The sequence below is a fragment of the Nothoprocta perdicaria genome, unplaced genomic scaffold (genome assembly GCF_003342845.1).
Source record: "Nothoprocta perdicaria isolate Ctin4 unplaced genomic scaffold, notPer1 scaffold_149, whole genome shotgun sequence".
In the NCBI taxonomy this organism is placed as follows: domain Eukaryota; kingdom Metazoa; phylum Chordata; class Aves; order Tinamiformes; family Tinamidae; genus Nothoprocta; species Nothoprocta perdicaria.
The window spans coordinates 170,079-193,156 of NW_020454638.1; the positions used below are offsets into that span (position 1 = coordinate 170,079).

General features: G+C 43.7%; 1 protein-coding gene across 18 annotated transcripts in view; it reads left to right on the plus strand.

The window, feature by feature from the left end:
* Positions 1–475: 475 nt before the first annotated feature.
* ANK2 (ankyrin 2) overlaps positions 476–23,078 on the plus strand; it is a 165,828-nt gene continuing 143,225 nt past the window's right edge. For 15 of the 18 annotated variants that reach the window (XM_026034607.1, XM_026034608.1, XM_026034611.1 and 12 more), the window contains exon 1: positions 528–1,034. In XM_026034607.1, the coding sequence (XP_025890392.1) occupies positions 912–1,034 (123 nt within the window). In that variant the 5' untranslated portion in view covers positions 528–911. Of the gene's footprint in view, positions 1,035–23,078 lie in introns of all 18 variants that reach the window. The other 3 variants (XM_026034604.1, XM_026034605.1, XM_026034606.1) reach the window with 1 other exon arrangement.

Sequence of the window (23,078 nt, forward strand, 5' to 3'; positions counted from 1 at the left end):
CCGAGGAGCACGCTCCAGGCGGTGGTGTTTATTTTCCCTCCGCTCCGCGGGGTTGTGTTTCCCTCCGCTCCGGGGCGCAGAGCTGCGTGGGGCTGAGCCCGGATTAGGCGGCGCGGCCCTGCGCGCTGCGGCTCTCCCGCCGCAGCCTCGCGCGGCTGCGCGGCTCTCGCGGGCGCTCGCCGCCCGGCTCGGCCCTTGCGCGCGGCCAGGCGCTCGCTGCCCACAGGTGAGGCCGTCGCCTCCGCGCCGGCCCCCTGCGCCGGCCGCCCGGCCCGCCCTGCAGCACGGGAGCGTGCAGGGGAGGAGAGAGCAGGGCCGCCCGTGCCGGCTGCAGCGCGGGCGGGCGCAGCAGCAAGTCAGTAAGTCAGACTGCACCATTTTCTTGTCACTCTGCATAGAGGCGATGTGAGGAGCTGCCTCCTCCCCCAGCTGGTGCTTCTGCCGAAGTGGAGCCTTCCTCCTCGTCGGGAGACACAGCCTCTCTGCTGAAGTCCTCACAGACCTTTCCACTTTGGTGATGTGTGCTTCAAGGCCGTTTTTTCCTTTTTTTCCCTTTTTTTTTTTTGACTGAAGCTCATCTTCGCACACCGTCGCAGCCAGGCTTGAAGAGGCTTGAACCCTGCTCCCAGCTCCTTGCTGGTGCTCCGGGATTGCGTGTGTGCCTGTGAGCCCTTGCACGCATTGCCCGTGTGGAGGGCGCTCTGATTCGGWGCGGGTTGAAGTTGGGCTGAATTATGGGTGCTGCAGAGGCTGGGGGCCACCCGTGACCCTTCTGGGAGCTGGAGGAGCCCGAGCGGATTGTCCGGCGCGGCTCCGGCTTGTGGCCGGTGCCCTCGCAGGAAAGCTAAACCACCCGGACACCCGAGCGAGGCGGACACGGCTTCTCTGGAGCTGCTGCCTCCAGCACCAAAATGGCTCACGCAGCCGCTTCCATTAAAAAAGTTCGGGAGTCGGAACTTGAAGAGAGGGAGAGAAACCTTGAGAAGGAGAGAAAAAGGCAGCGGAAAATCTCTAGGGCAGATCGGAAACGCAAGGTATGAGGGAAAACAGCACCCCCTTCTTCCCTTTGCCTCTCTCCCCCTTGCCCTTCTCTACATGTAGTGCCTCACAGGTGTGTGTTGCGCTATGTGTAATGCTCTCCTCTTCATTTTCATTCCTTTTCATRTCATATTTCCCATATACATCCTTGCCCATCACCTCTTGGTCCTGCTGTGGACCAAGCATCACTGCAGTGAGCTGGAAGTGCTACCAGTCACGGCAGTCCGTGGGCACACGGGGAGCATGCAAATACAGATGGCCCTTGTTGCCTAGTGCCTCCTTCCTCCCTCCATCCCCAAAGGGCTGGAGAGGAATCCTCTGGCTCAGGAGCCGGGTTCCTGCCTCCAGCTGATCTGAAGTGGTCCAGGGAGAGAGGGAGGTGGCTGGTTTTGTGCTGAGCAGGGGGTGCATTTTTGTGTTTCGCAGAAGCATTTTCTCCCTTCTGCTTCCCAATTTTGGTTCCTCTTCCCCGACTGGTACCTAAAAGCCTCAGCATCAATGCTAAATGCTGCACAGGAGCCTCTTTTCTGCTAACGATCTAGCTGAGCTGTTAGATAGCAGGCTCTGATAAGCAGGTTGCCTGCCATGATTCAGGGTGTTTGCGCTGCACACTGCAGGTGTATGTCTCTAAGTACGGCCTGAAACGCAGGTCTGCAATCTGCTGTTCTGCGTGTGCTGCTGGTGGCAAGCTTTGATTCTGTCAAGGCATTTCTGCCACACGTGCTGCGGCTATTCAGGAGGTTGCAGCTAATTCATAATTACAGCTTCTCTTCAGTGTTAGAAAGRCAGAATGAAGTGTCTGTTGGTTGCCTTGAAAAATAAAAACAGAATAAAAAAGAGCATTGTTGATGATTTACTTTACAGATGACTGTACAGCTTCCAAGGACACAAATAGTACACAACTATGAGAAAATATTTAAAGAGCTGAAAGATACCYTAGTAATTTTCTGTTAAGGATCGCTTTAGGTCTAGATTGCATTGGGAGTACCTGTCTACTTATTGCCATTTTTTTCCTCCCATTTCAGTAATCTCTGGGCTGTAGTATACATTAACTCATTCACTGACCATGTTTTGATAAATTTTGTGTGGAAGGTGAATATCAATAGCGAGAATATTTGTCCTTTTTTCTTTTCTCTTACATTGTGTGTAAATACAGGTCTCTATAAAAGGAAAAAAAAACCCAGAATGTTGCAATATAATGTCTGAATTTTCTGATCCTTTTGGCAAATCTCTAGGATTCAGCAGCCATCTGTTCACTTGGCATAATGGAGAAAACATTGAATTCATATTCAGTCTTTTGGATTTCAGGTTTTGAGCAGCATGAATTAAATAAAATTAGCAAAGCCCTTTGATACTTGCGGGACCTTTGGATATGATCTGTCTGACTTGGAGAAGGCTGCATTTGCAGAGTTCATTAGGTTGCGTTAGAATTCCCTTTATCAGGACAGGAATGTCATCTCTAACGTGCGCAGTGTTTGGATGCTGGGACCGAGCTGCTTGGGGCAGACTGTGATTACTGTACTAATCCCCTAAATGGGACGCTGCAGCATAAGGTTGTTTCTGCAATTACATTTTTGAATGTAATTCTGAAAAATACCCACCCCCATCTTTTTTTTTTCTTTATCTAATGTCTGTGCTTGTTAGAGGGTCCTTTCCTCATGCTCGCCCAAGCAGAGCATGTGTTGTTTTTCCCGATTCGCACGAATCCTGCTTTATAAATGTGCTCGATTCAAACATGTATTCTACTACTTTAATTAAAGGTTAATGTAATTGGTGCTGGCCCTTCTGCCGTCTCCTTTCCTGGAATGCTGCATAGCCCTGGCTTGCAGCAAGCCGGCTCAGGCCCCGTGTGCCGCTACTCATGCGCGGGGCTGCAGGCTGCTCACCAGGCTTTCAGACCTAGGAAACACCAGCAGCCTTCTCTTAGGTTAAAACACGGAGGGTTTTGGTTGGTTTTGTTCCTTTTTAACACTCCTGCCCTCTCTGCTGGCCCTCGGTGCCGTCTCCTTTTCACTGCGGCTCAGGCTGGTTATGTAAACAGGCGCCCGGCTGCGCCCCGCACTTGCCTTCCTGGCAGGGCTGGGCACGCAGCAGGCAGCCCGCAGCTCCTTCCCGGCCAGAGAGATGTGCCTGTGTGTGTATGTGTGCACAGGCACRTGCTGAATGCAGAGTCCGGAGCAAATTCTGTGTATACGTGTGTGCGTGTGTATGCACACAGTCACACATATATGCACCCACACACAGGTGCATATATAGCAATCATTTATGTCGGTGAAGAAGCACCAGGTTTGTACTGTGAAATGTGACCGTCTTATCAAAGGTGCAGAGCTTCCTCAATTTTTATTGACTTCCTTGGAAAATGGAGGCCATCAACAAATTGTAGGAGGGGGCCTGTGGGAAGCCAAATGTAAATAATCATTGTTTGATTGCTGTCAGCACTTAGGCTCCTTCAACGTATAGGGAATATGGTCCCAGATCTGCAGTTTATTTAAAATGTATTGCATTGCAGCGGTTAGATTTCAGTACAACAGGGATCCATTTTGTTTGTGGGGACACTAGTGAGAAACTAAATATGCTAAAAAGGTAATTGGGAATTGTCCTTTTGAAGCCTTGTTCAGCTATGTGCTGAACATACTGGCATATGCTGTATATGGATGATGATGTGGGCTTGGGGGGGCAACCTTTTCTCTGATCTGAGAGCATCTTGATAATGCAGAAGAGGAAAATGCAGAGTCATGGATTTAAATTTTTTTTTTTTTTTGACTCTGCCAGCATGTCGCGCATCTATTGATACTACTTCAGCTTTCAGGGCTGATCTGATGCAAGGTGTAGGATATTTGTTGCTTTTCCTCTTCTCTTGTGTTTTATTTAATGTGGTTTTGCAGTTTGATAGCATTTTCTCTTAGGCAGGAACATTATAGACCATGGCTGCAGCTCCTGTGCTTCTCAGAATCATCTTAAATGTCACTAATTCTGCTGCTTGACAGTGGTCTGGACAATACCAATTACCTGGGCATTAGCAGAGCCAGGAAAACGATGTGCATCAGAAGCTTTCCTGTTTAGATGTTGACTTTGCAGTCCTTAGATTAGAGAACCAATAAACATTTACACTTCTTGAGAATTTAACAGAATAATTCCACCCTCGCTAATCAGAGGAAGCTGTTTACAAGCTGAAAACAAATTTCACGACCCTCTCATGTATTCAGTCAGTGACTGGCTAGATTTAAACCAATTGATGAAAGTCAGCTCTGCTCATCTTGCATCYATATGGGAAATTTTCATGTTTATGCATGCAATCTTTTCTTGGAGTACTGCAAAAAATTACTGATGCCAATACATCACAAAGTCAATCCATGTAATGAAAAGAAGCAGCAGTCCAAGTAGTTACACAAGATACCCAACTGTGTCAACAGCATTGAAAGCCATATACCAATAGAAGAAATTAACAGATTAAGACACACAGATTTTGAGAATAGTTAGGGTTTACCTTCTTTTGTACCTCCTTTTTGCCCCACAGTGTCTTTGGAAGGTAGCAGAATAGGGTCCATGTTTTACACGGTAGGAAGATGAGTCACTGAGTGTGTGTGACGGCTCACGGAGTCGGAGGCGAAGCTGGGATCACAGCCGTGGGCAGGACCGCACACGCACTTGCTCTTCCTTTCCTAGGAACTTTTGATAGCAGTCGGAGCTTCCTTCCTTTGCATGTGTCAAGTCTTGAAAAGACGAAAAACAACCTACCAAAGACCAGTCAGAAAAGGTGTTACCAGAAGGCAGTTTTGCTGCCAACTGCAGCTGGTTTCGAATGTGCAAGTATGGCTGATGACTTCCACTCTTTCATTGTCAATGACAAGGAGAGAGTCTGACATTCTCTCTCTCTGATCACTAAGTTAATATTTATTTAGTATTTAAATACACTTTTTTTTTTCAGTTTTAAAAAAGTGTTTAGGTACACAGTTTTTGAAAGGCCAACTGCTTTGTGGGTTCAGCATCATTTAGCAACTTATCCCAAAAAACTTCTGCAATATCTATAATATTCATCACTGCCGGGAAAAGAGAAATTGGGAAACAACAGTGTGTTGATGAATTTTGTCCTTCACTTGGCACCCTAAGGACTGAGAAAGCTCTCATGGAGCTGCTGCTAGGCAGTATTTGCAGAAGGACAGGCATGGAGAGGGAAGCCAAGAGCTGCTGCTGTCAACAGAAATCGGGAGTGTGGGGAAGAGTCAACATGTCTTGAATGTCTTCCATTTGGTAGCTGCAACAGACAGAGTGGTTGAGTTTTCTTGATTTCCTTCATCCTCAGGCCATATTTTTTTCCTCASCATCATCTTTTAGAAGAATTGGATATTGTAAAGAAGTCAGATGTTATGAAATTCAGGCACAAAATGATGCCCCAYTTGTCTCAGAACCGAGTGGAAAGGCACGTTTGAAATGCAAACATGCCGTAGGCAGGAGGAGAGGATAATTGCYGTGTGCTGAGGCTGGGAGGCACTAAGTTCACCCTCTGGGAAATGGCCRAAGCCTCCGAAAGGAAAGAAAAAGATGGAGGCAATAGTGAGAATGCTGGAAAAGGATATGCCCAGTTGTAAATCATGTTCGGGAAGAGACCTTCACCTACCTTGGTCCACGGGTGCCAGTGTTGCCTCAGAGGTGAACGTGCTGGAGCATCAGCTTATTTACAGTTTGCATTTGACTACAGAAGGGAAACAATCTCTCCTTATTTAACCTTTATGTGCTTGAAGCTTTAAGGTTTATTGCTACTTTAACCTACTGTTTTTTCCTTAGCACTGAATGTGTCTCATCAATTCAATGTTCTCTTCGTTGCCTTGGCAAACATCTATGTGATTCAGTAGGATTTCTAGAGGTTTTAAATGCTCCTTCAACCAAAAGAAAAGGAAAAAAGAAKTGATGTTTCATAACTATTTATGTAGAGGGTGCCTCTTCCTGGTACCCTTTGAGCATTTAYCTTCTATATCTCAAACTTCTAGTTTCATTCTGCAGATATTTCTTGGGATGAAAATAACACCACAYTGTTTGCTTCTTTCTTGTAAAATGGAGCTTTTTCTGACGATATTGTATTTCGTAACTTATTGATATATGCTGTATCAGGTTAGGGGTGTTCTGCTCAGAGGAGTGATCTGTGTGTGACTTCAGCATCATTCCTCAAAAATYGGTGCTGAAGCTTGCAAATACTTCTCATTTATTAGGTATATGTTGAATGGGATACCGAGCCAATGTTCTATGAAGTTTAAATGAATCCTTTACAAAGGATTATACCATGTCTATACATATATAACAYTTTTGCTGTGCAAGCCCTCCCACTGTGTTTTCTATGAATGTCCTGGCCCATGCACCTTTCTCAAGCAGCCTTGGTGTGGCTTCAGTGTAAATGARCAAAAGTGGGGCTCAAAAAGGATTGCTAGCAAAGCTCGCTGCAGATGCAGGCTTACTCTAGTGCCAGGTTTCATTAATGTTCTACTCTGAATTTTTCTTTGAGAATTTTGCTGTCTGCTATAACTAAACAGCAAACAAATATGTCCTGTTGCGAAAGGGTAGGCCAGGCTGGTAGTAAAGGCTGATGTTGTCCAGTTCCATTAGTTCTGATGAGAAAGATGCAATATCTAACACGAGTTKGAATTTCTTGACCTTTATATTAATTTGCTGCCTAACAATATCATGATTTATATGTGGCATATACATTTAACTACCTTGGTGATTTTTAAAAGGCAAGAAACAGTTTTATTGAATTGACATCCACGGATTTGAAGATGCAGATCATTTGCCTCAATGTGGTTTTGACATCCTTTTCCTAGCTTTAAATTAGTCTGTATCTGGGATATTTCAGAAGATGCTGTGTCAATAGGAAGGATTATGGAGTTGAAAATCTGTAGGTAGGTAGGCAATATGGGCTAAAGATAGTGGTGATTCTCATCTCTTCAATATTTAGTGAGGAGAGTCAGCACGTGCCTTGCGCCCACCCCTGGTGCAACTAATGGCCATGAGGGACCCTGGAGCAGACAAGCTCCTGCATCCTCCCTCCCTCCCTCCTACTTGTACACTGAGGTATAGGATGAAGGAGGGAAATCAAGTTACATTTTCATCCTTTTATAAGGTTTGTAATAATTCTCTGCACTGCTTCGCTCACAAGAAGGCAGGGCAGAAGTACTTGGGTAGGGGAATTGTGATTTACTGATGCTTCTGGAGCTGCTGCTGGGTTGGCACATTGTGCACCACTCCCTGCTGATAGCTGGGACTACCATTCTCATCTAGCCAAGCAAGGCAGAGCGATGCAAGTATTTGGATATATCTCTTTGTTTCTTCCTCCCACCTTCCTCCTCTGATAGAAATATGCTATAGGRCTCCCAGCTCTGTTGTGTTAGATACTGCACACAGGAGCAGGAAAATGCGTCGCTGACAAGCTCAGGCTCTTCCTTGGCATTTGCTGTCAAGCTTGCTTGGTGCAGTCCCATTTAATGCACTCTGCATGCATGCACTATGGATTTTATCGCTGGCTTGCCCCACAATGTGGTTGCTTTTAAAGAGTTATGGAAGTGTCAAAAATGCCAACATTTTTTGTCTTCCTCTCCATCCATTTCAGCAGGAGAACTTTTGCTGAACTTGGAAAGAGCAAGTAGCAGGAGAAATGCCAGCCCTTGCCTGAGGTGACTCCATCTATCCTGGTCCCTAGAAATTTAAGTTTGGGTTCTCAATTCTGTTCACTGGAAACCACATGAGATTTGTAATAAATAAATAAGGAGATGGCATTTATGCATTGAAGAATATTATCCCCAGTGCACTTATGTGGCTTGTTTTGGTTTTCAGTTTTCGTAGACTGTTTTGCTAGGTCCCCTACGTTGGTGAYACTTTTCTGCACCCCTGAAAGAATTTTTACTTTACACTTGGCAAGTTTTGTGTTACACAATTATAAAGATGTTCTTTAAGAGAAATTTTACAAATGGAGGCCAAGTTCTGAGAAAGACATGTAGACCTCACATGTTAAACTATGAAACATAAATCTTTTAATAACCTGGTTTTTATAATTTAGTTCCTTAGGCTTTTCCGTAGGGCTCCCGGGGAAGTTTGGCAGCTGATACAACTCATAGTGGCATATGAACGCTGAGAGATCACAYTTCAATGGCAAGATCTGGAGCCAGACTGTGTTATACCTGTCTACCCTAATGTGGCATCCCATAAGCTGGAAGCAGTGGCTCTGTGCGTACCCACTATAGCAGAATTACTGTTCKGCCTGCAGCCCTTGTTACCTGGCAGGCTCTCCTGCCCCACACAGGCCAAAAGCACAGCTGGAGCCTGTGTCTGGGGTCAGCACTGTCCAAAACGCTGTGACCTTCATCTGCCCTGTGATAGAAATTGCTTATCAACCTCTTCTTYGCAAACATACATATAGTATTACTTTATAATTTAAACAAATACACTGCTTTTTATAAACGTGTRTATTTGAATTTCTTCCTAAAAGGATCGTTTAGTCAGCATAGTAAAGCTGCAAAGAGTTTGGGAYGTGGTCTGGTATTTAACTCCTGTATGATGACTTGGAGGCGACTTTGGTGCTAATGGTTTAATTGAGTAAGTTATTGTGTAATTGGAGCTTATTAAGATCACTTGAAGTCATCTCTTCAGCTCCTAGTCATATTCCAATAGCAAAATACAAACGTAGAAAGTAAATGTCTGCTCACAGGACACATGCTGAAGATCCTTTAGAGATTTGGACCCTAGTTGAGGGCTTTGTAGAATAACATGACAGAAATCTTTCCCCTTGAAGTTTTTTTCCATACTCAATTCCAGTGAATATTTATAGTGTATGTTTCAAAGCAGAGACCTGAACTGGACTTTATTTAGAARAAGTCTGCTGATGTTAGTGATAGCTGTCAGTTATCAGTTACCATAGATCAACAGTATCAGTCCTGTAGCGTTTTCTAGGTGTGACTGAAAACTTCTGTCACTGTAGTATCTATTCTTGTCCTGACAAAATGCTGCACAAGACATACTTTGCRTTTTTATGTGCTTAGCCTCAATTTTATCCAAGCTACAGGAGTTTTTCTGCCTCTAAATTTTGCTATAGTGGAGTCGGTAGTCAGCCACTKATTTCCTTCCTTGATTGGGTCTCCCTGCTCGCAGCGTACCCTTGTGACACTCAGCTTTTGAGAGGGTAGTTTTTGTTTGAAGTGTTTTGTTTTGTTTTTATAATAATTCCTGTTGTCTGCACAGGTCACAAGCTGTTGCCCTGGAGTGGTCATTGTGGCATCGGGCAGTTYGTCTTGGGCTTTTGGCAAGATTGTTTTTCCTTCCTAGAAACTCGTTATTTAGGGCAACACCTGCAGTTGGCAGGATTTCTGGAAGGTGTTGGGATCAGAAGATTTGCTTGTCGACATCAATTCGCCATCAGTTTTGTTAGGGCCTGAACCAACTCCTCTACTTAACTAGATCTTAATGAGCACGCCTGTCAGCAAACTCGTTCAAATGAAAATGGTGTGTGTGTGTGTGTGTGTGTATATATATATTTATATATTTATATGTATGTGTGTGTATATATAGCCATACAGATAAAATCAGTGTTTTTCTCACGAATCAGGGAAGCTGCCCAGGTGTAAATAAAAATAGATATTCCACACTCGTATGCAATCATAATACATCCTCTAATAGTATGCATAAATTACTGAAATCTGGCACGGTAATTAAGTTATTTCCTGCTGGTTCCTAGAGCTTCCTGTTTACACTGTACAAAGATTTTCTCTTGGGTTGTTATTTATAAATGTTCCATATATTGTAAATGCATCTTTTGTTTTTGCTGGACTCATTCCTGTACTATTACCTTATATATGCAGATCAATAGAGTTTAGTTACTAGCTGCCCTTTTACAAGTAACTAAAATCAAAGGCTGCAATTAAAGTAGTCATAATTGCCATCTATTTGTTAATACTAATGAAGAGTTCAGCATGTTGACCTCTCCGAAAGCTAGTATGTTTTATTTTAGTATGCTAGTATGTTTATATTTTAGCATCTTAAGGCTTCTAAAAAGAGATAGTTTGGAGACAACGTGCTCAGCCTAAATACATTTCAGAATACATTTCCCAGCAATCTTGAAAAAGTGGAGAATGTTTGGAGATATTCTATTTAAAATTGATTTCCTATTGTCCATAAGGRTGATGAAGGTGGTACTGCACACATGCTTTCCTTCTTCATGAAGGAAGAATAAATGTTAAATAAAAAAGGAAAGAGAAGAATTTCTCTTTTTAAATATTTTAAACATTCTCTTATTTGCGTAGACATTGACAAAGTCAACAGAGAATAATTGCCTAAGGCGGAGATTATGGAATCAGGCCATGAAAAACTTAGTATTTCATAGGTAGAAGGATGCTACTGTGATGCCACTATTCTCTCAGACCTGAGGAAGGGTAATGATTTTTTTTCTATAGTAATTTGGATCTGTGTTCGTTTTGTTTCTATCTGTAGAATAAAGCTAGAGTAGTGAACCTACGTTCAGCCAACATGGATAGGGTGGCTCTTTGCCTAGGCTTGTAGAAAATGATTTCAGCCTATAGAATTGCAGTGACAAACCTCTCTGTGCTGCTTTACGTTTAATAATTTAGGTTTGTTTTAAATTATTTAGGATTATTTTTAATTATTTACTATTTCTGGCTTGTGTTATGCTGGGGTGCCCGACAAAAACCATGCTGCTGCTCCAAAGCAGTGAAGCTGACAGTGCAGCAGGAGCTGGGGCAGGTGAAAGGAGGTCAGTGGCTCCCGTGGTTTATTCAGCGATGGCTGGGCCTCCTTGGGCTTTCATTGCTGGGCCTCCTTGGGCTTTCTGGTGCTGGGCTTTTTTTACATCTCCAAGGAAATTGCACCTGGTCCATGGGTGATGCTGTGGCTGCTCAGAGGTAAGAGGGAGTACCTAACACATAGGGGCCAGCAGAGCCCCTGCCCCTGATGAGCTAAAGGAAATAGCTGTGCCCGTAACTCGCCTTTCTGTTCTGCTGACCGCTGTGGCACCGGCCGGGAGAGCCCCTCGGGGGAGAGCAGTGGCTGCACTTGCCCAAGTGCTCCGCGGCGCGGACTGAATTGCACTCAGCTGAGCCKGGTGCCAGGGCAATGATCTGCATTAAGGCCAAGGTCTCTGTCTGGGGTCCCCTGGTTTAATTATTAGCCCTGGGAGTCACTGCTGGGAAGACATTGTTGAAATAAGACTGCTGATCTGTCCCAATATAGCRCTTAAGTTCTTGCATCAAATAAAACTTTCTTTAGGTACTCTAGGTACTTCAGGCTCCAGGAAAAGAAAAAAAGACGTTTCTGTATTATTTTCATTTTGTATGTTGAGGAGGGAAAAGCCTGYATGTTTAAATGAATTTTGAAAATATATGAGGTCCAACGTGACACGACTTTGCAGGAGTCAAAACCTTGGCATCAAAATTCAAGATGCTGACAGGAGCCTTGCAAAGCTACACGTAGCAGACATGCCTCAATGCTGCGTGCAGAGATGGCTTACCTTAATATTTAGGGTGGAAGTGGTGTTTGGTATTTGCTAATTTTTCGGACGTTACTCCGAGTGCTTGGTGGCAGCCGGTGTGCAGCAACCGCGCGCGCAGCCGAGCTGCGCTGCCGTGTGGGAGCTGCACGGACTGGCCACGGCCTTGCGGGGCTCTTAGGGTGACAGGCGATTCCCTGAGCTGGGCTTTGTGTGCTCTTCTTGCCTAGCACAAAGACAGCACAGAGGCTTGAGTGCTGCTGGAAAGGCAGACCYGCCACGCCATCGCCTCTGCAGCAATAATTTATTTACTAACATCTTTTTCCTCTGCTGCAAGCACTAGCAAGATGTACTTTAACGGAGCTGTTTCCCCGGAGCAGTGCACGGTACCGGCTTTGTTGCATTTTGAGACCTTGAAAAGGTTTCCCCAACAAATGAAATCAGAAATAATAAATAGCCATACACAGATCCCGAGATCTGCATTGCAGCAGGAGGATGCTCGCAGGCTCGGACAGGCACCAGCCTCGCTTTCCTGCCAGTGACCATGAGGAAACTTCCCCTTAGCCCCTCAGTTTCAGCAACCACTCATCTGGCATCTCCTGGCAGGAAAATGCAGCTACAGAAGGGTTGCAGTTATGGCCCCGTTCTTGGAATATCGAGGGATCTCCTGTAAGTGATACAGGGCTGTGGACTTCTGAGGAATTGGACAAGTTTGTCTTGGGTTTACATTGAGGATTTGCCCCTGCAGTATTTGTTTTTAACTTTTGCTCCAATCATATCATTTTAAAAAAAGCTTAGAGCATGTTTTTTTCTTAGCAATTCTTAGTAACTTCATTGAAATGCAAGAAAAAGGCACTTCTGTAATAGCAGCTTAGGGGGAAACAGCTTGCTGCTTCAGTTTTGGGACTATGTAGGTAGGAGAAGAGCCKAATTAACATTAATTTTCTATTTATTGCAGTTTAAACATGTCTGTAAGTCATCAGCAGTAAGTACATCTTTATAGCGGCAATCTTCAATCCAGAAACCTGAAATACAGAACAAGGTATCTCATCTTTTTAAGACATAGCTGCTCAAATCAGGAAACTGCAATCAAAGGTCAGAAAGGTTTTATAAAAATATAAGAAAAAAAAAGAAACCCACACACATATTTAAAATATCACCCAGAGACAGCACTACGGGTGGCCTAGCTGCTTCCCAGGGCTGGGGATAGCCCRCAGTGAATAAAGCGGGGCTGGGCGCTGCAGCGTTTGCTGCCTGATGCAATAGTGCAGTTTTGCTTCATTGATTTTTGTCTGTCTGGGTCGTCTAGTGAAYGACAGAGCTGGAGCTATGACCAAGCAAGAGCAGTCTGACCAGGGCTAAAGGAGCACACAGAAATCCTGAGGCAAAGATCTTGTTGACTCGAGTGGGCGTTGGAGCAGCCTCACGGGGGATGGATAAGAATAGCCAAATATTCACTTAATCAGACAGCTGCTTCCCATGTATGCAGTGGTGATATCCTCCCATGAATGAGTCAGCTTTTGCAGTAATAAAAAAAGACCTTGGTTTGTCCCTTTAAATGCAATAAGGCTGTTCAGAAGTCTTGGATATGACCTGGGCTCTATCCGATAATATTTTTTTTTGCCTAAGAAATTGTAGCCCTGTGAAGTATATCGTTATGTGAGATTCCCKTTCCAGTGTTTGTTGATATAGGTGGTTGTATTGCTGATTTTTAAATGCATTTATATGTCAGATAAGTACATACTTCGCTTTTCTCTAAAAGCTGCTCTGGGCTGAGTTGCAAAAGGTCCCAGGCTCAGCGATGAGGAGCTTCTGTGAAATATTCCACAAACAGGGAGCTGCTTCAAGGGAAGCGGGAATCCTRGCCTCCCTCCTCTAGTGCTCTTTAATTTGGTGTGGTCTTGGGCCACAGGAAACATTATAAAGTCCAGTACCAGCCTAATCTTTTAAGCACTGGGCAGAGACTAAGGACCGGTTCATCCTAGCCTATCTATGAACAATTGCACCTTGCTAATTAGGAGCCTGTTCTTTGTCCTTAGCGTGTGATGGAAATAGTGTGTCTCGCTGTCCCATGTGGCCTGACAGAGATGCTGTCAGAGAGAAGCTGAAGGAACAGCGTTAAGAGGAAGCCCAGGAGAGGGAGGCAGCTTGTAGAGCCTGRTGACCTATTTTCCATCTTGCAATCCCGTCTGGGCCAAATTTTGGTCCGCAGCCTAAATAGAGACGCTGCGAGAGGTGCAGAAGGGCCCTGGTGGAGGTGGTACGGCCGTGCCAAGCAGGTCCGAACCGGGAGCGTGCCGTCCATGCGGAGCCACCCACCTGGGCGCTGGAGCCGGGGCGCGCTGCGGGGGCGCGAGGACATGGCCCGGGCAGGGGGTGCTGCCAAGGGCATCCCCCACTCCCGGCAGCACTGCCACGTTGTGAGGTAACTCGGTAACGTGGTTTACTGAGGAGCAACCTGGAGTTACATACAGTTGTGTCGTAGTCACTTTCATTGCCATGAGAAACTTCTGTTTTGAACAAAAAGTACCAGTTTTGCGAAGGATCATTTTTCAAATTTGTAGATTTTTTCAGGTTCTTGCTGGCAGTAAATCTTACTGTGTTTTTCTGTGTGCTTGATTTTCTTGTTCATTTTAGTTTACATTAGTAGGGCTTGGAAGCATCTAATACTGTTTCTCTATTGTTTGATGAAGCTGTAAAGCAGCCATGACTCCTACGGGTCTGCACTGCGAAGGGGACACAGGCATTTTCTTTCATGTGTATTTTAAGATCTGTAATCCCAGTTTGATCAAGTGTAATGCCAGTATATCTGGAGGGCAAAGTTGTTGATTTATCAGTTAAGTTCGGCTTTGAAGAAACCCGATGTAAGGCCATGTGCATTCTTTATGCATATCCAAGAACAGAATTTGGCTTTGGTTCATTCACTCTTTGACAATACCATATATGCTTTAAATTCTAATATCTATTAATGTTAATGTTAAAAGGTCAGATGAAGCCAAACAAGAAAAGAAAAGAAACCACAAAACCTAAATGTAGGCTGCAAACTCCTATGGCTCTATATCAGTTAGTTAATTGATGTTTGGTATGTATCTGGCATATAAAGTACTGCTATTATCCAGCTATCGAGTATCCCTTTCAGATAAATGCAGGGCTCCCTTTTAAATTCATACAGCTCAGTCCCCATTAAACCTACTGATATAATTGCATGCAAACTCCATGTGTTAACTTTTTGTGTAATTCAGTAAGATAGATCATATCCTTTCTGCTGCAGCTGGACTCTGTCACATGTGCTGTCTCTTCTGGTTATCACCTCTGTTATTTTCCCAGCCCTATCCTTCTATATGGCCTTTCTTACCATTCTTGTATGTCTATGAAGGTATTTATATGGATGACTCCATGTTCTAGGGTTGCCAATTATCCGGTTTGTTGAAAAAGATATATTCAAGTGATCTGAAAGTTATTCCCCTTTGAGGTGCATTATTTACTATAGTTATTGCTGTCATTTGTTGAACAGGTATCAAGTGCAGTAAAAGAGGAATGAAAAGAGATACTCAGTTCTCTAAGATTTCATTTCCCATAGCTGCAGTCCTGGGATCCCTGTGTGCCCTGCAGGCAACCCAAGGGTTCAGCTTGCTTCTAAATCCCAAATAATCCTGGGTCAGAAGAACAAAAATAAAACTGATCTCCCCTAAAATAGCCGGGGAAGCAAAGGCTGGGAAATGGAGCTTGTGCCCTGGCCAGTGMGTGCCAAGTCCCTCCAGTTCCTCAGGCTCTTTGCATCTTCAAGAGCGGTTAATCTGTGCCTGGCAAAGGGTCCTCTGGCCCCTGAGAGGCACAGGGTTATGGAGCCCTRTGGGGCTGCTAGAGAAGTAAAAGGACTTGGACAGCACAACTTCTGGATTGTTTTGAAGAACAGAGGAAGAAGAGTTTTACGGGAAAGGCTTTGTCCCAAGTCCACACGTTCTGGAATTCGCCAATGCTGTCAAGTCTTCCGAAAGGAAAGATTGTTTGTTTGTCTTTGTTTCACTTCCATGACATAAAAATTAAGAAATCATTATTAAAACTCTGGAGGTTTTATCTCATTTTAAATAATCACAGTATTTGTAGCAGRAAGATGGTGCCTATCACAGCAGTATGGATGAGTGACAGCTGGAGTAAGGGTTATACCAATCTTAAGATGTACTTTTTAGCAAATWTTTTTTTTCAGTTTTGTCTTTGGGCTATTTTCCATTCTCTTTAATTCATGTTTCCTTATGTTATGCTGTTTTTATTAGTCCTGGAAGATAACAAAATTACACAAAAAGTGTCTTTTATGTTTTCTGATTGTTCATAATCAGTCTCTCAATTCTAATGTATGCACGATTCAAGAAAAATTCGTAAGAAACCAAACAGAAGTGAGATTTTTGGAAACRTGCGGGAAAAGGGTCAGGAGTAGGGCAGTATCTGCCCTAACGCAATGGGAGCAGCCACGAGCGCTTGCAGGGGCAAGGCGGGAGAGGGGCTGCAGCCCCACGCAGTCTGCTGAAATCCATTCTGCATTTCTGAGACAGGGATTTAGGAGGCTGGGATTTTGAGAGGGTCAGCAGGGATCTTCCGATTTATTCAAAAGAGAAGATCAGGTGATTATCTTTTGAGAAGAGGATTGAGGCCTTGCTTGGGTATTCCAAATTCTGACTAAGATAGTTTGAAGAAATCCTCCAAGATGGTTTAAGGCAGAATTATATACTGTCTGTGCTGAGGAACAAAGAATAGAGCTAATGAACGGCCAGATACTTGATTTACATGTAAACTGAACTGTCTCGTACTGAGAGATGCCAAAAAGGGTTCATTGCCACAGAGACRAAAGTGAAGTTGTGCAGAAGGAGTTTCCTTGCTTTGGAAAGCAGCGAAGCTGTTTGTGTGGGGAGTGTTTCCCACGTGTGTCAGCGTGTGCGAGTCCCAGCTCCAGGCTAATCCCTTGCTGAAGCCCTGGCTTTGGTGCAGGGGACACTTCGCTGCAGCCCTGCTCTCAGGCTGCTGCTTCTGGGGTCGCAGGGAAGTTGGGCTCCCCTTTGCACTGGGCCAAACACTTCTCGCTGCAAGCACAGTCAATGCATTTGATACTGTGGCTTTCCTCCACTTCCTGCAAATTCCATGTTTATGCTGAATCGCTTCCCAACGTATATTCTTTAATTAGCTAACAGTTGAAATTTGGGGAGCACAACTGCTTTTCTCTATGTTGTATATAGTATATATTATAGTACCTATTATATAGTATATATTATAGCATATATAGTCTATATTGTATATAGTATATTKTATATAGTATCTATATATATTGTTCTATGCCCAGAGTACTTCCCTGAGTCTGCAAAGCAAGGGTGGCGTAGATGAAAGTCCACGGAGCAGCARAGATCTGCATCCAAGTTGAAATCAGGCTGATATTAATTCTGCAGATCACCGTCCTGCTGACAGGTACCTGTCTGTGAACAGCCTGGGAAGAGGCCTGGGAACGTGCTGTCCAGCATGTCTTATTGCCCTTACTTGAGACAGTAATGGTCAGCAAATTACATAGATTAAGACCAGCTGATAAAATTACATAGAACATTCAATTCCTCCATTAATGTGAGCCAGACTTTGAAATTCAGCTATATTTTTATAGTTTTGTGTTAAGTCAGTCCTATAAATGATCTAATACTGCTTTCAGTAGTTGGCGTTAAGGCATGTGTTTCATTTCCAATAAATCTTTCTCTTTTGAAACAGGAATAGTGAAATAGGGCAGGRAAAGAAGAGAAATAGGCTACTGTAATTTTTTATAAGGAGAAATATATATTTAATATATAAAGCACTGTGCTTGGTGTGTTCCATGCAGTTGCTGCTCACAAGAGGATATGTACTGAATTGTACTAAACAGAGCATGAAATGTATTGTGTGTCACCCATCTCCCTACCCAAAAAGCAGTAATTTTACAGATATCAAGAAAGCCATAGCAACTCTGCAAAGTAAGTGTGCACCATACRCTTTGGGCATATTGAGGAATCCAATCAGAAAGCAGCAGAGCTCGGAGCAGGTTGCGGATGTTTAGCCGGGCTTTGGAGCCTGCTAAATGTATCATGGGGAGCTCTGGAGTCGTCTCTTAATGAACATACTGTGGTGTATGTGCTTGGGCTCCTTCAAGCAGGAGACAGTACTGCTGGAGACTGATAAAAGGCTTTATCAGCAACTTGTGTATCGATCACCTCATTGGCAATCTCTAGAAGGGAGAAGGGGTAGGTTTAGTTACTCACCTCCTAAGTCATATGGGACTTTTTTTTTCTTCTGTGGATAGTTACAGAGACAAATAGGAAATAAAACTGTGTATTTTGAATAATATAGAAACAAAAAATCAAGGCTTTAGTTATTACTGTATTTCTGTAGATTGTGTATTTAACAACAGGAATAACAGACTAACACATTTTGCACAGGCTCGTGCCCAAGCTTGGAGGGCGAATGAGGCAGTACRCTGTGTGTTTGCATGTGAATCATCCCTGCTTTGATTTTTTTTTTCCTTCGTCTTGACATAGTTTTTATCCCATGTGCTTTATGCAGGAAATCTTGGAGGCTAAAGTGGATTGCATTTGGAAGAAGGTCCCTTTAAATTCATCCAGCACCCATGAATATCTCAAAATAACAGATATTGTTTTTTCTTTTTTTTTATTGTATAAACCATATAAAAAAATTCTCTTTTAAACATGAAACAGTTCTGTTAGGCCTGTGCCACAGTGCCTTCAGTGCCACACTATGTATAGATATAGTGGTCTGAATATCCGACAAGGGGGAGTATCTGTTTCGGCATTCTCCTAGGAATACAAAGACATATGGCACTACTTGGATTAAGAGCTCTCTTTATCTCGGCCACTGGCCAGAGAGGGTTGTTAAGTTTAATGCACTGAACRATTCCCCATCTAAAGCAGAGAGCAACGATCCTCCCTCTTCAAAATGGCTCAGGAAAGATTTTGGCAATTGACTGGGCTCTAGTTGCGTTAAGTTGAAAGGGATTTGCTGCTTGGTTCTCCACAGCTGACACTGTGTAAGGGTTATAAGGGTTACTTGGYCTTAGGAGTTATTTGTTGTCTCTGTGACCTACAGACCTAAACTAGATGCCGGGAGAAAAAAAAAAAAGTCTGAGTATTTGGGAAAATAACCATTGCAACAGTGTATTGTTATAAAATGTATGGGGCTTAAAGGGCACAAGAGCATAACTTGTAAGAGCTTGTGATCTGCATCAGCTCCAGACCTGATTCAAAATATTACAGAAACAAGGGTGTCATGTTGTACTTTACCTTTCCATAGAGGAGTTCCTAGGAGCAAAACTTTGCCTTCTAAGTTCAGGGATATCCTAGAACATCCCAGGAATATCCTAGGCCCTGTTGCATTCCCTTTTCACTTTATCAGAGGTGTTTAACCATGAAAACAGCCCAGGAGCTACTTCCTTGGGGAAGGATTCTACATGGGTAAATTGGGGGATTTTYCTCACTGATCTGTAGGTTGTGATTTGTCTTGATACATTTCCTTCTTTTTCTCCATTTTGTCTTTTTGTCTTTTATTTTGAAGTACTTGATGTTTATAGAATGTTTACTGACTTGTTATTTTAACTTCAGTGCTACATTGGGCGTAATTGAAACCTCTTGCCACAAAGGGAGCTTTGCTGGGAATAGCAAGAAGAGTGAAGAAGAATTACTCGTAGCAGAGCAGTTTTGCTCTTCTGTTGCTGTCAAGGTATCTGTGACTGGCCCCAGCCCTATTTAACCTTAACAAGACACCAGCTTTGCCATTGCTGGACTAATGTAGGAATCCCATAAAATTAAATCTCCCTTTGGAGATCAGATCACAGCCTAGATTTCACTGCTGCTCGCTGATAAACCTTTGAGCTGTTAGCTGAGTACCTGCAAGTGGCCACATGTCACTCCACCTCTTTCTTGCTGTCTAGTAGCAGGCAAGTCAGAAGGTTTAGAAAAGACTTGGTTTATAAGAGGATCTCTGGAAAAGGGAAATGAAAAGCAATTGCAGAAGAAACAATGTAATCAAAAGAATAAATGCACACATATTTTGTGGGACAAGCTGAAAAATGAGTATCTTTACAGAACTGTATTTAATCTTATATACAGCTGTGTCTCTCCTAAATGTCATGCTTAGGACATCTCTTCCTGAAGTATTAAGCAAGATGAATTATCACTCCTGCAAAATTCCTTCGTGGTGGTCTGCGTGGCACTGAGCATTGCATTTTTCTGTATGAAATGCAAAAGATCTTGCAAGAGGAATTTCCTGCAAATCTTTTGAGGGCCTTGTTGTTTGGTGCACTGTCTTTGCGTTGCTGAAATGAGGATAATCATAACTGCCATGGGCTGAGGGAGAGCTCACGAGTTGCAAACAGGAGGTTTCACAACCTCTATCTCATTATTTGAAATGGAGAAGGCCTGCTGAGAGGAGCTCCAGATGTTTCTGTATTTTTTTCAGAGAGCATGTTGTTAGTAGTGCTCTTTACCAAAAATGTTGAATTTGCTTACCTACATTTTTGGTGTGGTCTGATTACTTTGTGTCTGGGTGGTACAAAAATTGCCAGTGGAAAATCCTCCATGAGGAGGGAATTCTTCGCTCAATGATCATGCATGGAGGTATTCAAAGACTCACCACATTTCATAAGAATCATGTGAGTAGAAAAAAGATGTTCTGAAAATTATGGTGAAGCAACATGTATTGTTATGGTTGCACTTTTCAGCGAAGGAGCTCGCGTGGTCCCTTGGTCATGMTGAAGAGTGTTGCTGCTCTTTGGCTGCTTTGCCATGTTCTCGGTGTGGGCCAGATTGCTGCCCACAAAAACTGAAGCCTGGAAGTCTCTCTTCCAAGGGCGCCGTGGATTGTCCGTGAGGTCGGAAGTTTAGGATCACATAGTAAATGGAAGCAAGGAKCATGGGTGAGGAAAGGATGCACTAAGATTTCTAAAAGTTTGATGTTCTTATGCAAGGAGCCCAAAAGATCCTGCCTCAAAAAAGATTTCGCCCCTTTGGTAAGAGTTAGATCCCAGGATGCAGTTTTGCCTATGCAGGATGCTAGACTTGATTTCTGCAAGAGGAAAATAACAAAGAATCAGAATCATTTTTATAGATTTCTGTAGCTCCAGGCAAATTTAAATTTGTTGTTTCCACTGAGCTGAACCTGCAAATAGGTAATAGAAGTCACATGATAATTGTTTGCCCATTTTTATTAAATTTTTATAGTGTTTCTTGCATTTTCTTAGTGTTTCTCAGGCTTTAACATGACACACATATTTAGTTGATAAGAATTGTGTGATGCAAAAGAGGAAAGTAAATTAAGGCATATGGATAACTAGTATTATTGTTGCTTAGGATGTCAAGGGAATGTGTTACCAGGATGGTTCTCCTAAAAATGAAAATACGGCCTAGGTCAAAGCAGTCATTTTGTAAGTGTGACTGCAGGGGAAATGCCAGGATGGATGAACCAGATCATGCCCATGTGCATGGCAGACTTAAACCAAAAATTAAGCACTGCATTACTTTTTTCCTCAAAGGATGAGAGTTATATCTGTGTTTAGAGTGTGAGTACAGGGTGTGCAAGGCTCTATACCTGAACTCAGTGATCTGTGAAGAGAAGCAGCAGTTACAGCAGTTGCAGCAAAGGCTTTTSCTTCAGAGAGGCTGCAGGCTCTGAGTTTGGCTTCAGAGATAACAGAGGAGGTTTGAGGTTCCTGCCTGCAGTTGTGCCTTAGTGCTTTCGCTGTCTGGAGCCTGAGAGATTCGCAGCCCAGACAACAATGACAGAAAAGAGCATGAGAATTTAGAGATACTGCAAGCATTTTCCTCCGCAAAGGCTTTGAATCCTACATCAGGAGACTTAGGCTTTGTTTGAGTACTACGGCCTAATTAAGTTTGGCAAAACTTGAAAATGTTTGCATTCTGAGTAATTTGCCCCGGTGACTTTGGCTCGCTTTGACAAACAAGGGTAATATTGTTAGGGGAGTCTGGCAGCGAGCTTATCCGTTGCTCTCCATCAGATGTCTCGCGCCGGTCGTGGTTTTGGGGCAGGGCTCTTTCAGAGGAATGCACGCTGCTGGGATTTGCCTTCCCCCTTCTGCTCCTACTGTGGTTCGCCCCCGTGTCTGTCCACTTCTTGTTTTTGTAGCAGATTCATCCTGCAATAAATTGTCTGCTCTATCCAAGGATTTTGAGCTCCAGTTTATGTTGGTGCCTTGGTTGTGTGAATTTCAACTGGGGCAAGCATTTGGTGGGATTGCCTCTTGTGTCCTCTTATTTTTCCAACCACGTGAAGAAATTATGGCACTGTATTTCCTTACTGCCACTGGCAAAAGCCTTGGAAGAGCTGGAAAGAATCAGCAAGAAGCAGCTCAAGATGATGGCAAGTGGGTTAACCCTGTGCAGAAGGGCCTCTGGCCTTGTGAGAAGCAGTCACTGGCTGTGTGATGCTGGCGAAGTGAGACCAGCGTGAAAAGCAGACACAGCAGGTTGGGACCTCACTCTTAGTATGGTCAGTTCAGACAGGACCCTGCCTGAAGCCAGGAGGTAGTGTGTGAATTCATTGAGTTTTATTGTGATAATTTTACCCTGAACTGCAACCTTTGTATGTCCAATGATCATTTTACATCGGAGGTTCAGGTTGTTTGAGATCAAACATTCATCACTGAAGTTGCTTGCCAGTGGCTGGCAAACTGCTGTCATCGGGGTCGTTCTGGTGCTCGGGCTTCGTTCAGCACTGAACCAGACTCTAAGGGCATAATCAATAGTGACATGGACCTTAGCTGTTTTGTACACGAGTCTATCCGGCATCTAGTGATGCTTGTTACGTGTAATAGTGTCCAAGGCTTGTCAAAGGAGCTGGATAATCCCATCCTGGAACATTTGTCAGCCAAGGAGGGATATAGGGCCRTTTTAAATCAACCTCAGAGTAATCACCATGAAAGCGAACCCTGCACTGATCAATAATGCTGGGCAGGGGGGGAGTGCCCGGGAGAGCTCTCGCTGATTAAACCTGGCACAGCTGTGAAGGGTAACTGGGCAGAAATCAATAGGACAGTGTGGACATCTGCCTGGCGGCTGCTGGGTGCTGCACTGCTGCAACAGCTTGAAACTCCAGAGAGAAAAGCACTGCTTGGATGTTACTGTCCTTTGAGGGCTGCTTGATCTCTTTGGCCTTTCAGACTTGCTTTTTGAAGCACATGCCCAGCTGTGCCCAAGGGCTAGATGTCCCCTGTGGGGTAGTCCTGCTCTGCTGGGCTCTGCCACCTGCACACGTGCGGGTTCCTGAGCAGGGGAAAGTGCTGTTCTCTGCTCAATTTGTGTTTTAAATTCTACAGTGGGTCTCTGATGGGGTAATGGAGCTCTAAAACCCAATCCTCAGTATGACTTTTTACCCAATTTTTATGTAACTGGGTACAATCACAAATACCAACTCAAACCTAGAACAGATATATTTATCTTCATTTTATTTATTTTTTAAATTACTATCTTATCTTAAAAAAATGATACCAAAGTCACAACCAGAACACCAAAGCTGGGCATGACAAGAG